We start from the raw sequence: 16,950 nt of genomic DNA, 5'->3' as shown, positions 1-16,950 counted from the left end.
TGCTTCACCAGGGGCAGTTTATGGTGACTCTTAATGAAGGCCCAGGGCTCAGAGACATTTTGAGTTGTCTAGGCCAACACTAAACAATAGAACTTTCTGAGATGATAAAAATGTTCTGCATCTTCAGTATCCAATAAGGTAGCCACTATCCTCATGTGGTTATTCAGCACTGAAAATGCAGCTAGTGCAATGAACTATAATTAAAATTAAAGTGTAATTGAATTGTAATCAATTTAATTTATTCAATTAATTTAAATAGCCACCTGTAGCTAGTGACTGCTGCACTGGGCAGCTCAAATCTAGAAAGTACGAAATGAATACTAGAATATTATCCGTTGAGCCCTAAATGTTCCTAGAGCAACTTTTGTTGCCCTAAAAGAAACTAACAATGCTTGGTGATACAGTTAGTCTAATAACTCAGTGCAAAACATAACTGTTTTGTACTCAGAATGGTCTAAGCTAATCCAATGGTGATATGACATTGACTCTAAAGTCTGTATTCTATTTGCATATATGTAATAGGGTTTTTATTAGTTTATCTTTTTCTTCTTTCTTTCTTTGCTTCTGTGATCAAAAATTGGAAGATATAGTTCATGTTTTATATTAGCTGGGAAGATGTTCACCCAGAAATATGATCATCATCAAAAATAACCTTTCCATTCCCACAAGAGGACCAAAATAGCACAGAAATATCAAAAGGTATACAGTAGGTTATGTTCTGCTTTAATGAATCAGAGTGAAAAAAAGTTGGAAGAGGGAAGAGTCGTGAATGAGACTGAATCATGAAACCTAATACTTCAGTTCATAGTTGGAGATGGGTGTGGGAATATTCATCAAGTCTGTGCACTAATGAAGCATCAATAAACAAGGAAATGGAACACGAATGTGATAGCCAAGTGTCTTTCGGGAGAGGCTGCAAGGGAGACTGTGAATCCACAGTGGCATTAAACTCCAGGACAATCTAATGATCAGCATGCCATGGTCTAACCTGGAAGGACACAACGGACAACACATATCCAATTCCCATTCCCATGGGAATTATATCTCTGTATGGTGAGGCTCTTCGTAAGTGGAAACACATGTGAGCACTTTACTGGCTACAGTGCAAAGCATGTGTACCTTATAAATATATAATTGATTCAAGATTGTTAATGTATCTTTTGAGACAGTAAACTAAACAGCATCTAGAAAATTCTCACCTGAACAGCCAGGCAAAAATGTTATACATGAATATGACTTTGAGGAGAAAGTACCAAACTCATTTGCTGTAATGCTGGCTAATAGCTGGGAATACACTAAGCTACCGTTTACAACTAAATTACATTAAATTTAATTTAAAATATCTTTGACATAGTGCCTCCCCATTCTCTACACCATTGAGCCACTAAGAGTTAGAGAAGAATATTAACTAGCTCAACTGGATTACATGGAAACGTAAATCAATCCATGAGTCATAATTTGGCAGAAAAAAATTCCCAGGGGTGTTTACCGAGTGGGCAGTTTCCCTAAGGATATTTATAGCACAAAGGGCTTCAATTTCTTCTTTGGAAACAAGATTTTGTTATCATTTTAGTGTCTGAAAAGAGAGCCTGAACATATGGCATTAGATTTCTAAAACCTACATCTATCTAAAACTTAGAGTAATTCAAGCTAAAATGTTGTTTCTGTGTCTTCCATAGTGCCTTTACCAGAGCATGCACTTAGCTCATTGTTTCATTTCATTTCCTTGCATGTTTATAGTCCTACCCTAGAACGAAGGGGCTTCTGTCATTGCATCCCCATAGTTTCTTATAGTCGCTGTCACACTGTAAGTACTTTACAAAGGATCTGGAAATTAGATCATCAAGATCAATAACAGACCCTGTCTTCCACTGATCTATTCTAAGAGGGAAAAGGAATCCCAACCCTGACAGGCAGGAGAGCACAATGGACTTAGGAGTCAGAGAGAGCAGTCTCTGCCACTCAACACATGCATGTCCCTGGGCAAGCCTGAGCCTCAGCCTCTGCATCTGTAAAGTGGGTATTATAATAACAAGGCCCACCTCAAAGGGTGCTATGAACAATACATGAGAAGAAGCATATGACGCCTGCAGCCTGGTCACCAGCACAAATGAACTGTTCAATAAATGTGAACTATTACAGTGCTATTGTTAAACATTTTAAAAGTTAAAATATACTTACTCCATTTTTGTTTCATTACCACTAAAATAAATTATAATCTCACCTTCTTGAGTTAGACACTTTTGGATAACTCCCTTATAGAAAAAAAATACAAACTATTTTCAATATCAGCTTACAGAATTGTCATGCCCATATGCAGTTTTAGTGCACACAGCATGCAAAGGACACTATTTGCGTCCACCTTTATGCTGCATGGCTAAGGAAAGAAACTCAGATTTTAAAAATGTGCTGTGGGATAAACCCAAAACAGCTGTGGATCAGCTGCATTTGTAATAGTCCCACTCGCCTAACTGCCATGAAGAACATCCACTCAGATATTCAAATATTCATTCATTTATTCATTGAAATATATACATTTTTTGAGACAGAATCTTGCTCGGTCACCCTGGCTAGAGTCCGGTGGTGTCATCATAACTCACTGCAACCTCAAACTCCTGGGCTCTCATCTCAGCCTCCCGAGTAGCTGGGACTATAATTATGCACACCTGGCTAATCTCTCTATTTTTTTGTAGCGACAGGGACTTGCTCTTGCTCAGGCTGATCTCGAACTCCTGACCTCAAGCCATCCTCCTGCCTCGGCCTCCCAGAGTGCTGGGATCACAGGCGTGAGCCACTGTGCCTGGCCTCATTGAAATATCTATTGAGCCCGCATTACATTTAGGCACTGTTCTTGGTGTTTCTGATGTATAGTGAATAAAATAGATAAAGCTGTCTGACCCTAGGGTGCCTACATTCCAACATGAAGAAAGCTCACCTAAAACAAAGCATCTATTTAGTCATTCCTTCTTCTTATATCAAATAACATAGTGCATCATTCAGCATATCAGAATTTCATATTGCTCATAAACATCCGCATATACTTCTCTTTTTAACTTTTATCCCATTTACTCACCCTGCCCTTCTATGACAGAAACAGAATGTAATATTCCTCTGAGATGTGAGGCAGATACTCATCGTTTATTACTAAAACTAAGCACAAAATTATGATAACGCAGCGGCCAATTTGTACAACTGAGCAGAGTGGCAATAATTGGATTTATTCCCACACCTCACTAACTAAAAATAGAGTAGGAATTTTGTAATATATGTGTTTTGCTACTGCAGACAACAACACCCTCCACAAAGACGGTCAGCAGTTTCTCTTTCTTCCTGATAGGAGGCTGAATACTCATGAAGCCCTGAAATAATTATCTCTCGAAAATGGATTTTGTTTGGATATGTATTAATATGACTCTCTCTCTCTCAGCTACATGCAAACACTAGATTTATGAAATAAGAAGGAGAATTTTCAAGTTAATGAAAGTGCCATTTATGAAAACAGCATGAACATTTTTCAAAATATAGAATAAGCCAGAAAGAGAGAGTGACTTATTGGATCACCTTTAGCTGAAATGAAAGGTGGACTGAAAGGCTTTAAAATGTTGCCTACACATGTCCTATTTACTTGGGTCCTCTTTACCTGGCTGCAATGAGGTCTAGAAGATGTTGCCATCGGTCGTTGACCTTTCCAAGCTTGTATTCAATCTCGGATGCTTTGCTTTCGTGGCTGGCTTTAGCAAGACGTTCTCCCATTTGCTGGAGCTGTATTTTGTTCTCTTGGGCAATAGCAATTTCTTCTTGATAATCCTGTGTAATAAATACCAATCACAGAGGTCAGAAAGCATATTCTCAATGGATTCAGTCCCACCTCTACTAGAATCATGGTAGTTACAATTTTCTACTGCTTGGAAATAGTTCAGGCATGAGAAACACCATGTGAACATCAGTCCATGTGCACAGGGATTAGTAGTACTCATTATTTTCACTTTGTATGCACAGTCAGGATTAAATTTTTATATAAGTGTTCTTGAAGGAAATGGGGGAATGATCTCTATTTACTTAAAATGAGCATTAAAAAACAATAAAAGTACATACATAAATACAAAAAATAAAACTTGAAGGATTTTAACACTGGGAAATTATACCTTATTGCTGTAATCACTAACCTGATATTATATTTAGAATAAAGTCTAATACAAATAATTGCCACATATACATACAAATACCTATTCAATTGACATATGCAATGTATATATGTAAACATGTATATGTGTGTGTATGTCAATTATGTTATTTGTGCAGAATATTTTAAAAGAGCTCCTTCATTTTAAGGAGATATCATCCATGCAATGCCAATATTTTGCAACACATAAATCAATGATACATTAACTTTCAAGAATAATAGCGATTAATTTTAGAGGATTAGTGGGCCTCAAACCTTCTTGATTTACCCAATTTCTGTGTAGCTTCTCTTAAAGTTATTTTAGTTAAAGAGAACAGACTCCAAGTGGTTTATACGCAAGAGATAGGCACTAAATGCTGTGATTTAAGTGATGATGAAAGGACATTTCCCACCTCCATGTCCTCTTACGCTCTGACACAGGAACAGGATCCAATCTTTAGGACCAACCCTTTCATTTTTGGCTTAAGCTCCTAGTGTAGAGCAAATATTTTCTCAGCAAAATAATATATGAAGACAGGTATTATATGAGCATGAGTATTTTAACCTTCTCTTCCTCTAAAGTTGGTGTGGGAACAGGGCTACCCTCCCAAGTCATCTGTCTAAGCAAAAAGGGCCCCAGAGGAAGGAGAGGGGCCAGTGAAATTTTATTCCAGTCCAGTGTTTAGTGCTCTCCTCATGCCCTCCTTTTTATGTTATTTCAACACAATGGGATTCAAAGACTACTACATTGGATGCATTTATTTAATAGTTATAATATTTCATCATACATTTGAGGTGGTCTTATTGAGAAATGTTTATTTCAAATGAATTACTCCAAGCCTTAGAAAGTATTTCTAGTAAAGCAATTCTTTTGGATTGTCTTTAAAATTGAACTGTTCTGTTTTTGAGTGTTAATACCAGTAAACATTAATATCTTTGTTTCCATTTTTTTAGCAATTGCTTTCTTCTATATTGTCAAAATTACCAAACCTTGATATTATTTTCCTTTATAAAAAGAGACACCACATACAACACCCAGCAACTAGCAAAGTGCAATTGTTAGCAGATGCTAAAATGACATCTATCTCATTTCAGGCCACATTTCATAGGTTTACAGCATCAAATAAACAAATATACATAGAATTTGCAATCTACTGTAACATTAATATTTTCTGTTGGCTTTTAAAGTTTTAATTTTCTCTCTATATATGTGTATAGATTAAGACATTTTTTCCTAAGAACCACTTATATTTATTTTCAAAAAGAATGAAACCATAATTCATTGATTAAATAAATACTGAGTGCCTCTGAGAAGTTAGGCATTGCTTTGGGTACAGGGGACATAGCAATGATCAAAACAGACAAAGTCCACAGTTCCCATGAAGTTTATAGACCAGTGAGGCTTCCATTTGGATAGACAATGAACAAGTAAATATAAGGTATACATTATATAATAGATGGTGATATGTGTGCTAATGAGAAATACAAACTAAAATAACAGTAAGATGATTAATTATTCAAAAATGATATATAAACAACACTGAAATTATCAAAACTTTTTAAATGTTAGTAAATTTGATCAGCTCTATATAGACATAAGAAATGTTCTAGATCCAACTGAATATATAAAACAATTTAATAGCACATACATAACTTGAATATAATACAAAGCCAAAATTTTGAGGAAAGTCTTCATTCCTATCTATGGCCTATAAATCATGTTTTGGAGAGAAAATGTCAGTTAACATTTATCCTAAGAATTTTTTCTTTTAGTTTCTCTACAATGACTTTATCTCTTTAAAAACAAAAACAGAAAAACAAAATAAAAGAAAACTAATACTCATAAAATGATTCCTACAGACCAGGTAGCTAAAACTCCAAAAGATAATCTATTTCATCATCAACTGAAAGTATTCTATGTATTTTATATGTAAAGCAGGCCTTCCCATGCATGCTTATTTCAAATTAAAAATTAAAACCTTTAAAATATAGTGCCCCCTTGACAGGAAAGTAATTATGAGTAGAGCCGTCTTCGGCACCTGTTAGAAGTGTACCTAAGCATTACGAAGGGTGGAAACGTAAGCAACCGCGTATTCTGTACCTTCTTGAGCTTCTCGATCATTTCCTCAATGAGGATGTCTCCATTTTGGGACACTTTGCTTTCCATTTGAGTCAACCACTCACAAAGCTCCTTGTTCTTTTCACTGAAGACTGCCCACTCGTTCAATCTTTCACTTACTTGCTGCCGCCTCAAGGAGAGCTGAAAAGTTTAGAAATAGGCAAAACGATAATTAGAGAGGAGTCCATAACCCTGAGGAAAACAGAAAATAAACTAGGACTAAAATGAGCAATAGTCGTATTAATATATCTTTTTAGTCCACTGTTTCCTGAAGTCTAGAATTTGCCATTAAATACAAGTGGTAGATGCTGAACCCTATGGTTCTTTCAGACTCATATGCACATTAGCTTATTAAAGATTCTGAATAATCCATCTCCAAACAACAATTAGTTCTGTTTAGATATGATACAACATCAGTGAATGCACTTTTCCCCCCTAAAACACCCCGAGTGCCTTCTGAAAGAAATTGAAAAGACAAGGGAAAGATGGGAAAAAAGGATAGAGAAGAAAAAAAAAAGAAAGAAAGAAAACAGAAGTAAAAATGAAAAAGAAAAAAGAAAAAACAGGTAAAGAAGAGAAGGAAGTGAAGCAGGAAGAATGACAGAGCCCCAGGCATGTAGAGAGCAGTGTGCGGGAGGCAGGGACAGTGGCCAGCAGTGCGGACACGATTCCTATGGCTGTTGGAACGTTCCTTTATTTCTCTGTTGTTTTCATTTTTATTTATTTTTGTTTCTTTTCCTTCTTTTTTCCCTTATATAATAGCTTTACTGAGATACATTTCCCATACCACACAATTCACCTGTTTAAAGTGTACAATTCAGTGGTTTTAGTATATTAACAGAGTTATGCAATGATCACCACAATAAATTTTAGAATATTTTCATGACTCAAAAAAAATCCCTGTAGCCATCAGTGGCCACTCTCTTGCTTCTCTCCACCCACCTCCCAGCTACAATCTCTTCTGGACATGTCACAGAAATGGAATCATATAATAGGAGGTATTTTGTGACACGTTTCTTTCACTTAGCATATTTTAAAATTCATCCATATTGTAGCACATACCAATACTTCATTCCTTTTTATTGTTGAATATATTCCATTGTATCAATATACTATATTTTATTTATCAATTCCTCTGTTGAAAGACATTTGGGTTGCTTCCACCTTTTGTCTACTATGAATAATGCTGTTACAAACATTTGTGCACAAGTGTTTGGATGGATACATGTTTTCATTTCTCTTGAGTATGTACCTAGGAGTGTATTTGCTGATGTTGGGTCATATGGTAACACTACAGATTGTTTTCCAAAGTGGTTGCACCATTTTACATTCCCACTAGTAGTAGGGTTCCAATTTTTCTACATCTTCATCTAATGTTTGATTACTGCCATCTGAATGGGTATGAAGTACTATCTCACTGTGGTTTTGATTTGAATTTCCCTAATGGCTAATAATGTGAAGAATCTTTTCATGTTTCTTGGCCATTTGTATATCTTCTTTGAGAACTATCTAGTCAAATCCTTTGCTTGCTTTTAATTGGGTTGTCTTTTTATTACTGAGTTGTGAGAGTTCCTTTATATTATAGATACAATGGGCTTGTTTTCTTATTACTAGGTCTAGAATGATCCTTTTCAGAATTCTACAATTCTCTGACTTCATAATACAGCACTTTTATTTTACAGTGCTGGTTGAGATAGCAAACAATATTTCTAATTGAACTACACTACAGATTAGCAAAACATGATATTGATTTGAGCGGTAAGAAGTTTGCTGAAAGTGCTGTTCCATTACCAATTAATTGCATTAAACACCTTCCCAACAGTTTTCTTTCCTCCCCAACATTTTATTATTAAAAGTTTCAAACACAGAAAAGCTGGAAGAATTTTATGGTAAGCACTTCCAATATATACCTAGACCCTAAAATTGTTAATATTTTGTTATATTTTGCTTTAATACATATATTCCTCTATTAATCCACTTACTTTTTTTGTGTATTTCAAATGAACTTCTTTTTGAAGATGAAAAAGAAAATATTTCTAAGGTGCCATATACTTCCTAATGATCAATTCTGCCTAGGATTGGCTCTATTAATGATTAGGCAGATAATATTTATGGTATCTCATGACCCCAAATATTTGTGATTCCATATCCAAGAAAACAGAGGAGAATTAGGCCATGAGCCCAGGATACTGACCTTTCTCAAGGCCAGCCTCAGGCAGAGCGAGCTGCCCAGACAGTGAGCACCATAACCTACCTTAGTTGAAACACCAGCCTTAGAAAATCATTCTTTTGAGTTATGATCTTTTAAAATAAAAATTTCTCTGGGTTGGGTGACAATGATGAATCCATTAAGCATTTCCCCATTAGTGTAATTCTGTTTACCATTTGGTTATTTTTGGTTTTTTGGCAGAAGAATACAGAACGGCCGAAAGGCAGTGAACATACTAGGAGTGGATACTGCTAGGAATGGAAAAAGCTAAGAAAACACAGGCTAAAAAGTTTTGGAGACAAATTTCACCTACTTGAAGCTGTACTCAAGACAGTGCCTAAGAAGACAACCCTTCAAGCCTCCCTTTCCTCTCCAACTCGAAGGGCAGAGAGCATTCTGATCTCCTGCAGAGTCTGTAATTCACAGAGCATCAGAGGTAGGAGTCTGGCTGGGAGTTAGAATTCTGGTTCAACTGATGTCCAAGCTGAAACTACATTTGCATAATTGGGACTGCCCAAAGGAACTGTTTTCTAAGAAAAGGTTAGAAACCTCTGCCCTTCGGACTTAAGATGAACAAGTCTTGCTGTGAGTAGTGTTTCACCTACTCTTGGCCATGAGCCAAAAATGAATTCCAGGGCTTTACTCCCAGCAGATGCTGGGAAGACGACCATGTAACAGAAAATATTACTTTGAGAGGTAGGCATTTTTATTCCCATTCCAGAGACAAGGAGGGTGAAAGTTGGACACATTTGAGACATCTGTTTACAGTCAGTACGAGTTAGAAACAACAAAATTCCAGTCTTTTGATACAGGTTGCCATATGACATTATGATTAAATATCCAGAAGTAGCTGAAATTCAAAACCTGTTTCTATCCCTTATTAATGATATAACCAGGGCAAGGTTACTTATCTTCTCTAAGTCTTACTCTCCTTATTTGTAAATTAATCTTATGCTTTTTTCAAAATTAATTAAACAAATGTTTATTGTTAGTGGTAAACAAGTGTCTACAATGTGCTAAGCACTGTCCTATGTACTGGGACTGAGTTAATACAATATAAACCAGAAAGTAATCTAAGAAAGTGACTGGTATACACTACAGCCCTAACAAAATCTCTCCATTACTATGCTGCTGCTGCTACTGCTACTATTATGCATGACTACAGGGCATTATTTAAATTTTTAATCCTTTTCTTCTTGACACTCATGTATTCAATATCTCCACTAAACAGCTTGAATATACATTCCTAGTGTTTATCACACACCACGAAAGCATGGCTTTCCTTTGCTACCTGTGGAGCTATACCTGAAAGAAGAAACAGCTAGGTTACAAGCTGGGGACAAACCGAGGCCAAAAGCTTTTCAAAAGATAAAAAGTCATAAGGGGGATGGTATTTTCCTTCTGGCTTGTAAATGATGAGTTAACATGACCATCTCTTTCTTTGGACTCAGCTGAAACCCTCAAATTATTTATCAGTTATCAGTTAGTACATATTTATGATTTCTCAAGGGTACAAATACACTGCATTGCCAACAGCTGACAGGTACCAGCCAAAACATCCAAAGTGTGAAGCAGCTGAACAGGAAGTACATCCTTTTCTACTCCAAATATTTTCACCATGACATTTTGAGAAAAACGAGCAATTACGATGATGATATATGTTTATATTTCAACTGGGAATTACTCACAGATCTACAAACCAAAACAGGAATGAGAGCAAGCGTAAGCTCGGGCTGCACACAGTCGCGACACATGATTAGGGGAGTCTACTTGAAACAGGAGACTTCCATGCGTCAACTCCACCCTGCAACTTACAGCCTGTCTTCCTCATTCTCGCTGCAGTTCCAATCACTCCAGACCCCTCATCAACGGCTTCCGACAGAATAGGAACGGACTGCTTGCTCCTTAGCATGGGTAATACCAGGTTTAACTAAAGTTTTTTGACTTTTACAATGAAACATGGGCGCAAGCTCATTTCCTTTTGTGGTTTCATACTTGACAGAATGTTCACCGGAAACAACTAACTCAAGAACTGGAAACTAATCTCTTTCTCTCCTTAGAGTTATATCCTGGCACCTTGAGCAAACCCATGACAAAACTCACTGGTTTAAATACTTTTATTTAGATGGAAGTGATATGAGATAAATATGCTTTAGCTTCATGCCTTAGGACACTTCAATATAGAAAGTTTCTAGAAACACTATATATTCGATTGGCTTCCTTTTTTTTTTAAGTTTTAGTCTACTCGAGTGTGCAGGGTATTACTCTCTTCACAACATATTGTATAGTGAAGAGCAGATGTTTTTCTCCCCAAAATCTCATGTTGAAATTTGACTCCTAGTGTTGGGGCCTGGTGGGAGGTGTCTGAGTCATGGGGGATGGAGGGGGACAGATCCCTCAGGAATGGCTTGGTGCCCTCCCAGTGGTAATGAGTGAGTTCTCACTCTGGTAGTTCACACAAAAGCTGGTTATTTAAAAGAGTCTGCTACCTCCTCCTCTCTTGCCATGTGACACAACTGCTCCTCCTTCCCCTTCAGCCTTGACTGGAAGCTTCCTAAAGCCCTCACCAGAAGCAGATGCTGGCACCATGCTTCTTATACATCCTGTAGAACTGTGAGCCAAATAAACCTCTTTTCTTTATAAATTATCCAGTCTTTAGTATTTCCTTTATAGCAACACAAAATGGACTAAGATACATGAGATAAGTGTGTATTGAAATGTCTTAAGGCATGAAGTGAAAGCATAAAGTTTCTAAAAACACTATATATTTAGTTGGCTTCCTCTTTTTAACTTCATACTCTACTAGGTGCAAGGTATTAATCTCTTCACAGCATATCATATAATCAACAGCAGCTTTCGAATTTATATTTACAAACAGACTATTGCCCAGATTTATCTAAGTCTGGTGAACAATTTTACAACATATAAACATATAATTTCACAACAACTAATAACTCCATGGCATTTTTATACAAATTTTCTTAAATCAGAAAGTATTGCAAAGCCATAATCTTCTCAACCTTCAAAATATTCACTGAGAACATGGAACTCTGTGAAAAGTAGCTAAATTCATTTTGAGCTCAAATCATTAACATGCTGGTGAAAGTCATCTCTTCATATCCGCTTTGAAACTGCTCACCCATCTATTACATGTGCTCCAGAGTTTTCTTTTGGTCTGGGGTCTGAGAAAAATCTGGATTTTAATCAAAACATACACACAGACATTTTCCTAAGAACACACTTCTTGTTTATGTCACAAAAACCAAAAGACTGTGGGCCTCTTAAACTGTTTAATAGTTCCTGAAGCGTGAGGATAACCATCCCTAAAGTCAGAGAGAGGATGAAAGAGAAAGAAGATTTTAGGACAGCACAGTTGGCATGGGCACACAGGCGTGAGGGTAGGTGGGCAGAAGAGGCCCCTTCTCCACAGCCCCTTCCTCAGCCTACCCACACCCGCTCCACCCAACCAGGCCCTCTGCTTCTGGCCTCCACTCCAGTGGCAACCTTGTTATCAAAAACATTGTTTGTTTCCTCCCACTCTATCTCCACCACGTCTCATCTCAGAACTCAATTCCAGATTTATCCTCTTCAGCCAGGCAAGATGGCTCATGCCTGTAACCCCAGCACTCTGGGAGGCCGAGGTGGGAGGATTGCTTGAGCTCAGGAATTCGAGACCAGCCTGAACAAAAGTGAGAGCCCCTCTAAAAAAAATTAATAAATAAATAAAAATAAATTGTATGTTTTAAAAAAAGATTTATCCATTTCAAGAAACATTTCATTTATTCTCTACAATCCCCACGGCCCTTAGCTTCCTTGCATCTTTTTTTTCTTTTTTTAAATAGAGATAAGGTCTTGCTCTGTCACCCAGGCTGGAACTCCTGGGCTCAAGCAATCCTCCCGCCTCTGCCTCCCAAGTAGCTGGGATTACTGGCACGTACCACTATGTCCAGGTTATTTTTCTGTTTTGTTTTATTTAGTTTTGCTTTGTTTTTGTAGAGATAGGATTTCACTGTGTTCCCAGGCTGGTCTTGAACTCCTGGGCTAAAGGATCTGTGTTCCCAGGCTGGTCTTGAACTCCTGGGCTAAAGGATCATCCTGCCTTGGCCCCGAAAAGCGCCAGGATGACAGGTGTGAGTCACTGTGCCTGGCCAGCTTGCCTACATCTTTATATATTCTTACACATTATTTTTCCCTGTTTATTCCTGGTTTTCTTCTTTCTACACTGATTTCAGTCTCAGCTCAATTGTAAACCCGATGGCAGACAGATGTATTACATTTTGTTAAATTCACAATAATTCATACAACAGACCCATTTAACAAATATTTCTTATGTATTGTAGCCTATTACGTACCAGACATGGTACTTAGGGTGCAGAAGGAACAAGACAGATACAGCCCCTACTTCCTGGAGAGGACGACCTCAAGGCACTGAGGCAGCCACCTGCTCTTAACTTGTGAGCCTTTTAATCGGTTATGCCTTTTTGCCTAGGGTGTCTTCTTGCTGCCTTTCCACCAATATTTTCCCCTTCATTTCCAACTCAAAACCTAATGTGGGATCTCTTTTAAGATATGGTACATATAGAAGGCACTTAATAAATGAATAAAGTATGACTAAAAATGCCATATACCCATGAATTACTAGGCAACAACTACAGTAAATCAAGAGTAACAATATTCCATGAACAAAACCAGCTCCACAGTATAACCTGGAATGGCATGTAGGATGATTTTTCACGTGTTTAAATTATACCAACCTAACAAAACCACACCTGTGAAGCACAGCATTTTGTTTCCTCTTAAAAATATTATGCCAGCTAGCAAAAGTGAAAGGAAGATAACTGAATCTAAACTGTAATATTAAATATAGTTGTAATAATCTGAAATATTCTGGTAATAACCACAGGGTTCTTTCTTCATCCATACTATGAGTTACAGGATGGGTCCAAATCTGGGTAAAGCCATTTGACATTCTGATTCATCTCCCAGTTCTCCATCATTTTGAGGTAATTCCATCTTTAGAACTTATCTTACCTGGTGGCATAGTTCTTCCCACTGTCTTTGCAGAAGTTCAATGCGTTCATTAAGGATGGAGATGTCATCAGCACTGATGTATGCAGAAAGGGTGTCCTTCAGCAGTGTCAGCTGTGTCAAGTCATCTGTCCAGCTCCCAACTGCATTTTCTAATTCCTAAATTAAAAAAAAAATTTTTTTGAATACCCATGAACATATACTGTCAATGATTTCTGAAATGTTTTTGAATCCCCTCTTGACATAATTTCCTTCCATATCACTCTATTTCAGGGGTCCTCAAGCTATAGCCCGCAGGCCACATGTGTCCCACCGAGGACATTTATCCAGCCCACTGGGTGTTTTTTTTCCGTTGATGCCTGTCCTGCTTTATGTCTAAAGAACATACACACCTTAATTTGAAATACTTTATTGTTAAAAAAACACTAATGATAATCTGAGCCTTCAGTGAGTTGTAATCAATCCTTTTCATGGTGGAGGGTCTTGCCTTGATGTTGAAAGCTGCTGATCAGGGTGGTGGTTGCTGAAGACTGGGGTGGCTGTGACAATTTCTTAAAATAAGACAATAACATTTGCTATGTAGATCGACTTTTCCTTTCAAGAGCCATTTCTCTGTAGCATGCCATGCTGTTTGATAGCATTTTACCCACAGTAGAACTCCCTTCAAAATTGGAGTCAGTCCTCTCAAACCCTGCTGCTGCTTGATCAACCAAGTTTATGTAATATTTTAAATCCTCTGTTGTCATTTCAACAGTGTCTGCAGCATCTTCACTAGGAGTAGATTCCATTTCAAGAAATCATTTTCTTTGTTCATCTAGAAGCAACTCCTTATCTGTTCAAGTTTTATCATGTAATTGCAGCAATGCAGTCACATCTTGAGGCTTCACTTGTAATTCTAGTTCTCTTGCTATTTCTACCACTTCTGCAGTGACTTCCTCCACTGAAGTTTTGAACCCTTTAAAGTCATCCATGAGGGTTGGAATAAACTTTTTCCAAACTCCTGCTAATGTTGATATTTTGCCCTCCGCCCATGAATCACAAAAAAAAAAAAAAAAAAATGCTCTTAATGTCATCTAGAATGATTCCTTTCCTGAAGGTTTTCAGTTTACTGTGCCCAGATCCATCAGAGGAATCACTATCCATGGCAGCAATAGCCTTACAAAGCATATTTCTTAAATGATAAGATTCAAAATCCAAAATTACTCCTTGACCCATGGGCTGCAGAATAAATGCTGTGTTAGCAGGTAGGAAAACAATATCAATCTCCATCAGAGCTCTTGAGCAACTAGGTACATTGTCAACGAACAGTAATATTTTGAAAGGAGTCTTTTTTTCTGAGCAGTAGGTCTCAAAAGTGGGCTTAAAATATTCAGTAAACTATACTGTAAACAGAAGTGCTGCTACCCAGGCTTTCTTGTTTCATTGACAGAGTACAGGCAGAGTATATTGACAATAATTCTTAAGGGTCCCAAGATTTTCAGAATGGTAAATAAGTATTGGCTTCAACTTAAAGTCACCAGCTGTATTAGCCTCTAACAAGAGAGTCAGCTTGTCCTTTGAAGCTTTGAAGCCAGGCATTAACTTCTTTCTGACTATAAATGTCCTAGATGGGATCTTCTTCCAATAGAAGGCTGTTTGTCTACATGGAAAATTGTTGTTTTGTGTAGCCACCCTCATCAATTATCTTAGCTAGACCTTTGGCTAACTTGCTGCAGCTTCTTCAGTAGGCTTGCTGCTTCACCTCACACTTTTCTGTTATGAACCAGACTCTCCTAGCTTTAAACTTTTCTTCTGCAGCTTCCTCCCTTTCCAACCTTCATAGAATAGAAGTGAATGAGGGCCTTGCTCTGGATTAGGCTTTGGCTAAGGGAATGTTGTGGCTCGTTTGATCTTCTATCAAACCACTAAAACTTTCTTCTATCAGCAATAATGCTGTTTCACTTTATCATTCGTGTGTTCATTTGAGTAACACTTTTAATTTCCTTATAGAACTTCTTCTCTGCACTCACGAGTAGGCTAATTGTTTGGTACAAGAGGCCTAGCTTTGGGCCTATCCTGGCACTCAATATCTCTTCCTCATTAAATTTACTAATTTCTAGCTTTTTAAAATGAGAGATGTGCAATTCTTCCTTTCACTTGAACATTTAGGGGCCACAGTAGGGTTAATAATTGACCTAATTTCAATATTGTTGTGTCTCAGGAAATAGGGAAGCCTGAGGAGAAGCAGAGAGATGGGGGAATGGCCAGTTGGTGGAGCAGTCAGAACACATGCGACATTTGCTGATTAATTTCGCCATCGTATATGGACGCAGTTCATCATGCTCCCAAACAATTACAATAATCATATGGAAGATCATTGATCATAGATCACCATAAGACATATAATAATAATGCAAAGTTTGGAATATTGTGAGAATTATCAAAATGTGACACAGAAACATAAAGTGGGCATATGCTGTTGGAAAAACGGTGCTGATAGACTTGTTCCATGCAGAGTTTTCAATTTGTAAAACCTTCAATTTGTAAAAACATAATATCTGCACAGTGCAATAAAGCAAAGCAAAATAAAAGGAGGTTTCCTTGTACTTTATTTACTTCCTGTGTAATTTGATTCTGATAAAATATGATTGCCTGTAGACTCTTCCTGTCATATATTTACCATTTCATTGATCTTTTTCTGATGTTGATTTTTAAATTGAAGTTTCATCATTGCATTGATCTTCTTTACTTTAAACTGACTTCATAAGCCATAACCCATCCATTCTTCTTGTCCTGAGTTATGGATCATGCTGATAAAATATATTTTTTTAAAAAAATATACCTAAATTTAACTTTCATTTCTAAACATTATGAGTTGCTATATTCTGTGATCTATACTTACAATGTAATAGCTGAGAAGATCTGTTGCTATTACTACTCAATTTTAAATAATGCACTGAAGACATTTTCTGCAGGATCAGAGATTTCTTTAAGTTACTAAAAATGGAATATGTACCCTGTCCCTTTGGGGAATGATTTAAGAAAAAAAAAATCCATATAACAATATTTGAATGAGTTGACATTAGTTTTTGGAATGCTTTGACTAATAATGAGTTTTGCAATTTGTATAACCACTTGTTATTTTTAAATGCTAGATAATTTCAATGTATGAATAGAATATTTCACGTGGCTTTTTCTTCCCTTTATGTTTTTTCACACAGGAGACAGGTTTTCAAAGGCACAGGCAATTAACGACGCTGTTTGAGGCTAACTTCCCAGGCAATTTAGGCAAACAAGGTTTTAGCCTAAATTTTCCAGGTAATTGCTTTGTTTTGCTGCTGAGCGTGGTTTGGGGAAGAGTAGCAGAGAACTAGACTGAAATAAATTTTTTTTAATCTACAAATTCAATAGCAGGGTGTGTTTGTAACTGTCATGTATTTTGAGAGATGAAAA

General features: G+C 37.0%; 1 protein-coding gene across 6 annotated transcripts in view; it reads right to left on the bottom strand.

Moving 5' to 3' along the window:
• Positions 1 to 16,950, bottom strand: part of SYNE1 (spectrin repeat containing nuclear envelope protein 1) — a 438,352-nt gene that overhangs the window by 47,427 nt on the left and 373,975 nt on the right. For all 6 annotated transcript variants that reach the window (XM_076002855.1, XM_076002857.1, XM_020287266.2 and 3 more), the window contains 3 exons: positions 13,522 to 13,677; positions 6,264 to 6,422; positions 3,641 to 3,807 (listed from right to left, as the gene is read on the bottom strand). In XM_076002855.1, the coding sequence (XP_075858970.1) occupies positions 3,641 to 3,807; positions 6,264 to 6,422; positions 13,522 to 13,677 (482 nt within the window). The remainder of the gene's footprint in view (positions 1 to 3,640; positions 3,808 to 6,263; positions 6,423 to 13,521; positions 13,678 to 16,950) is intronic.

This window comes from Microcebus murinus, chromosome 5 (assembly GCF_040939455.1).
Source record: "Microcebus murinus isolate Inina chromosome 5, M.murinus_Inina_mat1.0, whole genome shotgun sequence".
Lineage (NCBI taxonomy): Eukaryota > Metazoa > Chordata > Mammalia > Primates > Cheirogaleidae > Microcebus > Microcebus murinus.
This window is presented reverse-complemented; position numbering and strand designations above follow the sequence as displayed.